This window comes from Procambarus clarkii, chromosome 6 (genome assembly GCF_040958095.1).
Source record: "Procambarus clarkii isolate CNS0578487 chromosome 6, FALCON_Pclarkii_2.0, whole genome shotgun sequence".
Lineage (NCBI taxonomy): Eukaryota > Metazoa > Arthropoda > Malacostraca > Decapoda > Cambaridae > Procambarus > Procambarus clarkii.
The window spans coordinates 3,954,509-3,961,166 of record NC_091155.1 but is presented as its reverse complement, the minus strand read 5'-3'; the positions used below and the strand labels follow the sequence as shown (position 1 = coordinate 3,961,166).

The 6,658-nt window shown below is 43.6% G+C and overlaps 1 protein-coding gene across 1 annotated transcript; it reads right to left on the bottom strand.

Moving 5' to 3' along the window:
- Positions 1-5,109: 5,109 nt before the first annotated feature.
- On the bottom strand, positions 5,110-5,511 carry LOC138354717 (uncharacterized glycosyltransferase RBE_0706-like). The gene has a single exon (XM_069309159.1). It carries the CDS (start codon positions 5,509-5,511, stop codon positions 5,110-5,112), a length of 402 nt encoding a protein of 133 aa, XP_069165260.1.
- Between the last annotated feature and the right edge of the window lie 1,147 nt (positions 5,512-6,658).

Here is a 6,658-nt window from a genome sequence, read left to right as displayed (position 1 = left end):
GGCGACGACCACGAGGGGGTCGAGTGAAAGTGTCCACGTGGAGAACAGGATGGCCTTGGTGGTATGTTTATGTTTAATATCCTCGTGGCAGTCTTTTAGGTCTCTAACACAAGGTTGCAACATGGTGCGGGAGGAGAACAGGGCCAACACTGTCATTTAACCGAGCGTTTCTGGAAACCCAAACAGGGGTCTCCCCAGTGCCGGACAATGCGGCTAAGCGGGTAGCTGCATCCTGAGAAGCAGCAGCGACGACACGTGTACCAAGACGGGTAAGGTTAAACGTAAAGGATCGTGCGAGTGCGACCGTGCGGCACAGAAGTCACATTGAGAGACTGAACCATGCCAGGGGACGAGGTCGTCACCACTGGGTGCTTGGGGCTCGACCCAACCACAGAGGTGAGAGGCGACAGGAGGGGAGTAGTCAGGAGGGATCAAAGGAGGAGCTTGGTCTTGGCCAAATGTAGCCGGGGCTACAGAGCCCGGTCTTCCAACACAGTCGGACTCGGGGGCTTGGTCACCCACCCCACGAGCACGAGAAGTTATAAGAGGATCATTATTCAGCAGCATGGAAACGAGGAGGTAATACTTTCATTCACGAATGAGGCCCCATACCCACCATGGAGCCACAATTAGAGGATAGGACACCCAACCAGACAGAGGCTGGGGACTCCCTAGGGGTGCATCGTGAGTATACGCCGCACAATCGCCACCTTAAGAACCGTCAGTTGTCGAGATCGGGTTCAGCGACGAAAGGAGGATTGACAATAAAAGCGTCCCCTCGCTCGCGACGTCGGGTACCACAGTTCTACGGGTGAGAGAGTGTGCCTCCCCAAACACCCGGGCGTCAAAACAGACGATGTCCAAAAGAATATTCAAGACAGGCAAAAGATCGGCGGGAAATGACAATTAGAAAGGAGAAGAGGGGGAAGAAAAATGAAATATAAGGAAAAGGAAAAGACTTCCAGCATAATTTGTGAAGACAGCAGCAGGAGCATAAGGCTTCAAAGGAAACAGAGGACTGTTCCATGGAATATCACACTCCAGGGGGGGGGGGGGTGATATTCAGTCGCCCACCAAGTCCCATCACGACAACAACGATCTGGAAAGGGAGGGGGTGTGCTTGAAAACTTCTGCATGATATGTTGGTACTCGACTTGTGCTTTGCATTCCTGTGCCTGACACTCTTGTGCTTGACATTCAATTGCTTGACATTCCCGTGCCTGACATTCCTATTCTTGACATTCTTGTGCTTCACATGCCGGCGCTTAACATGCCAGTGCCTGACAAGTCAGTTCTTGACATGTTGGTGCTTAACACACTTATGCGTGACACATCCCGTCAAGTCTGACGTACCACCCACACAGAAGGGATAACACGATTGTCAAGAACAGCATCACTCTTTGCCCTTATAAGACTGAACATGAAATTGCCGGAAGCGCAGCATATATTTGGAGGATAACCTGCAAGTAGATACGGTAAAATGCCTGAGAAAGTCATTATGATTTAAATAATGAGAGCGTGATCTTTGCCGAGGAAGGACAACATGAAATTATAGGAGTAAGGGAAAGCCAGTCTTAATCCAGTCATATGACAGGATTACCAAAATACGACAAAACATTATGGCTCAATTCTCTATATCTTCCTTTATTGTTATTGAGCAGTTGTTACAATTTCTGATAAAGGGCTGGTATTCAAGATGAAAAAACATGCAGGAACAGAGGGGAAAAACACTGAACTGGGTCAAGGAATACCCGATAGACAGAAAGCAGGTCAGAGCGAGATTGAGAAATGTGACAGGACAGGGGGCCCAAAAGGGCTCTGCCCGAAGCCAACTACTGTCTCTAACCTAAGTGACTGACCTACCCCAGCGAGTAGTCACGTACGTAATAATTTGTTTTTATTTTGATTATTTATATATATATATACAAGAGTTCTAACATTCTTGTACAGCCCCTAGCACGCATAGTATTTCGGGCTGGTCCTTATTCCAAATTTTCCCCAGAATATGACCCGCAAAGTCGTTTAACAACCAGGTAACCAATCACTGCTAGGTGAACAGAGGATACAGTTAAGGATTGGCACCCGATCAATCCTCCCCGGCCAGGATACGAACCCAGGTCAAAGCGCTCGTGAAGTGCCGGGCGAGTGTCTTACTAGCAGAGCAAAAATTTACAGAAAGACCCTAATGAACTCCAAGATAAAGGGCACAGATGATTGTTAGAGTTCAATCCCAAGAAGTGTAAGACAGTAAAAATGGAGCAGGGAGAAATGAGACAAAGTATTGAATATAAACAGATTTGAATGTGGATATAACTTCAACAATGGCATCAGAGAAACACATACTCAGTGTAACAACAGCAGCATATGGGAAGCTAAAAAACATTAAAATAGGATTTATAAGCCTAAATAAGAACTCCATCGAGACAATGTATTCAGACAATACAATAGTTTTATACAATGATGCAGAAGTACTATAAATTGCACCGGGCTAGAATCAATACCTTATTATGCAGAGGCTTGCAACAAGATGAGGGCAGCATTATGACGGTTTATCAATGATGATAGTTTAATAATGCAGCTAAATCTCTAAACCTCTTATGGACAGACGAAACTGAAAAGACATGTTCACAACATACAAGATACTGATTGGAAAAGACAAAGTGGATATGGACAACCCCTTGTAACTGAGACATGGGTTGAAGCTGGAAATGCAAAAAATTTGAAGAAAAAAAATCATCTTGCCCTGTGTGGAAGAACAGCAAGTGGGAAAGTATTGAAGAAGTAGTCAGGGAAGCCTCCTCCATCACCAGCAAACAATTCGAACACCAGGAAACCAAAAGAAAATGCAACATGTATAACAAGGTTAATGGGCGGGTCTTAAAGGAATAGGCATCACCTCTCCGCAGTCACTAAACTGCCCCTCAACTCTCCCTGTTGTTGTTATTGTTGTTAAAGATTTGTTACCTGGGACAAAAAGTTCCAAGTAGCACGGGCTATGGTGAGCCCGTACTGCCTTAACTCTCCCTTGTCAACCATCTTCCACCCCCCCTCCCCCTTAACCATTATGTAAGAGGCATGAACGTAAAGGGTATGGTTCTCATTGGCTTGTCGTGTTGGATGGAAAAATATGAACAAGAACCGTTGGACACACCTGAGGGTGCGGAAAAGGGAAGAGCTAGCGTGCGCATGCGTATTATAGACTGCAATCAACATCTGTGAGGTTCCTGCAAACATTTAGGAAGAACAGTGTAATGAGTTTAAGATAAACATTTCCATGTACATTTTGTGGCTTACCGTTATGACGGGAAATTAGTGTTAAATGTTGAAGTACAGAACAGGACACATAAACTAATATATGGATGGAGGAGAGAATATTATGAATTGTCAAAACATTGGAACGGTTGGCGGGAAACACCCAGCAGCCACAGCGGGAGATAGAGGGAGAGGCTCGGTGTCTGCTGAGCGAGAGATGACGCCAAGGTTGATCGTGTTCCTGGACCTGTAAAGGCTCTCAGATCACATGAGGGGAGTATGGGTCAACGTAAACCGTATACCCATATATCTTGTGTTTCATATAAATTGGTGCAAGGTGCTCAATAGCATAGTATGAAACAGAAACAGAAACTGCCCGAAACGCTTTGCGTAATAGTGGCTTTAGGCATTGTATGTACTAGCTCTATCTATAAAGCCAACAAACTTTGTAAAATCTCTTTATGTATGTACCTTTACCTAAATAAAAATTATTATTATTATAAAAAAAAAGATGTTTGGAGATTATTAAAGCAATTCAGAATTTGAAGACGGCCATGTTTGGTCCTGCATTCAAGAGGACATTGATAGGTGAGTATATGTGTGTGGATAACAAATGTTTCAGTGCCTAATAGAAACTTTACTACATTATTTGGCATTATTTCATTGTTCATATAACTATTGTTGTAGTCGTTGTCACCACTGTGAGGCCAGCTATATGAAAGTTACATCACCATTTACAGTCAGTTAATAAATAATTTTAAATAGGTTTTGTAGGAAGTTTTCTTGTCTGAAATAAAATAAAAATAAAAAATTCTATCACATACCCAGAGAAGAGTTGGGTCAGGGATATACACGTGCATGTATAAATAACATTTTGTTCTTTGTAATTCCAATATTATTATTCTACAGTAATTTTTATATGTATATATATATATATATATATATACATATATATATATATATATATATATATATGTCGTACCTAATAGCCAGAACGCACTTCTCAGCCTACTATTCAAGGCCCGATTTGCCTAATAAGCCAAGTTTTCATGAATTAATGTTTTTTCGTCTACCTAACCTACCTAACCTAACCTAACCTAGCTTTTTTTGGCTACCTAACCTAACCTTACCTATTAATATAGGTTAGGTTAGGTTAGGTAGGGTTGGTTAGGTTCGGTCATATATCTACATTAATTTTAACTCCAATAAAAAAAAATTGACCTCATACATAGAGAAAAGGGTTGCTTTATCATTTCATAAGAAAAAAATTATAGTAAATATATTAATTCAGGAAAACTTGGCTTATTAGGCAAATCGGGCCTTGAATAGTAGGCTGAGAAGTGAGTTCTGGCTACTAGGTACGACATATATATATATATATATATATATATATATATGTCGTACCTAGTAGCCAGAACGCACTTCTCGGCCTACTATTCAAGGCCCGATTTGCCTAATAAGCCAAGTTTTCATGAATTAATTGGTTTTCGACTACCTAACCTACCTAACCTAACCTAACCTAACTTTTTTGGCTACCTAACCTAACCTAACCTATAAAGATAGGTTAGGTTAGGTTAGGTAGGGTTGGTTAGGTTCGGTCATATATCTATGTTAATTTTAACGCCAATAAAAAAAATTTACCTCATACATAATGAAATGGGTAGATTTATCATTTCATAAGAAAAAAATTAGAGAAAATATATTAATTCATGAAAACTTGGCTTATTAGGCAAATCGGGCCTTGAATAGTAGGCTGAGAAGTGCGTTCTGGCTACTAGGTACGACATATATATATATATATATATATATATATATATATATATATATATATATTTTGGCTTTCACTATAATGACCTTCTACACGTACACCCCCTTAACCATGTTCTCCACCAACTCCCCCTTAACCATGTTCTCCACCAACTCCCCCTTAACCATGTTCTCCACCAACTCCCCCTTAACCATGTTCTCCACCAACTCCCCCTTAACCATGTTCTCCACCAACTCCCCCTTAACCATGTTCTCCACCAACTCCCCCTTAACCATGTTCTCCACCAACTCCCCCTTAACCATGTTCTCCACCAACTCCCCCTTAACCATGTTCTCCACCAACTCCCCCTTAACCATGTTCTCCACCAACTCCCCCTTAACCATGTTCTCCACCAACTCCCCCTTAACCATGTTCTCCACCAACTCCCCCTTAACCATGTTCTCCAACAGCTCCCCCTTAACCATGTCCTCCACCAACTCCCCCTTAACCATGTTCTCCAACAGCTCCCCCTTAACCATGTCCTCCTACAGCTCCCCCTTAACCATGTCCTCCAACAGCTCCCCCTTAACCATGTCCTCCACCCGCTTCCCCTTAACCATGTTCTCCACCAGCTCCCCCTTAACCATGTTCTCCAACAGCTACCCCTTAACCATGTCCTCCAACAGCTCCCCCTTAACCATGTCCTCCAACAGCTCCCCCTTAACCATGTCCTCCACCCGCTACCCCTTAACCATGTTCTCCAACAGCTCCCCCTTAACCATGTTCCCCAACAGCTACCCCTTAACCATGTCCTCCAACAGCTCCCCCTTAACCATGTCCTCCACCCGCTACCCCTTAACCATGTTCTCCAACAGCTACCCCTTAACCATGTCCTCCTACAGCTCCCCCTTAACCATGTCCTCCTACAGCTCCCCCTTAACCATGTCCTCCACCAGCTACCCCTTAACCATGTCCTCCACCAGCTCCCCTTTAACCATGTCCTCCACCAGCTCCCCCTTAACTTTGTCCTCTACCAGCTCCTCCCCCTTAACCATGTCCTACACCAGCTCCCCTTAACCACCATCAACTCCTTAACCATCTTCTTCACCACCATCAACCCCTTAACCATGTTCTCCACCACCTCTTCCCCCATTAACCATGTCCACCACCCCCACCGCCTGGCTATTCTCCACCTCTCCTCTATTTTGACCATTCTCCTCTGCCTCTAGCCCAGGACGGCTCTAATATTCAGCTCTCTTTGGCTCTATTAATCTTTTCTCTTCATGCGCCTCCTTCCCTTCTTTTAATCGGCCTTCGTGTTTGACCGGCGTTCAGGGCTCCTCCCACTCTCACACACGTCGACTGGTGTCGTATTTCTGCCACAGTTCTGACAAGAATGATCTCATTAGCTGTTATTCCTTTCATTTGTCATCATATTCCTCTTCCCACATCTTTATCTGTCTTTCATGTCGTCCTGACTTCCCTTTTTTGCCGTCCACTCGTGTAAGGAGGCCTTATATATATGTCTGCTGTAAGACGGAGGAAGCTGTCTGTCTTACAGGACCGGGGGAAGTTACTGTCCTACGAGGAAGGGGGAAACTTGTGTATCTTACATGACAGAAGAAGCTTGTTGTTAGACAGGGAAACTGACTGTCTGGA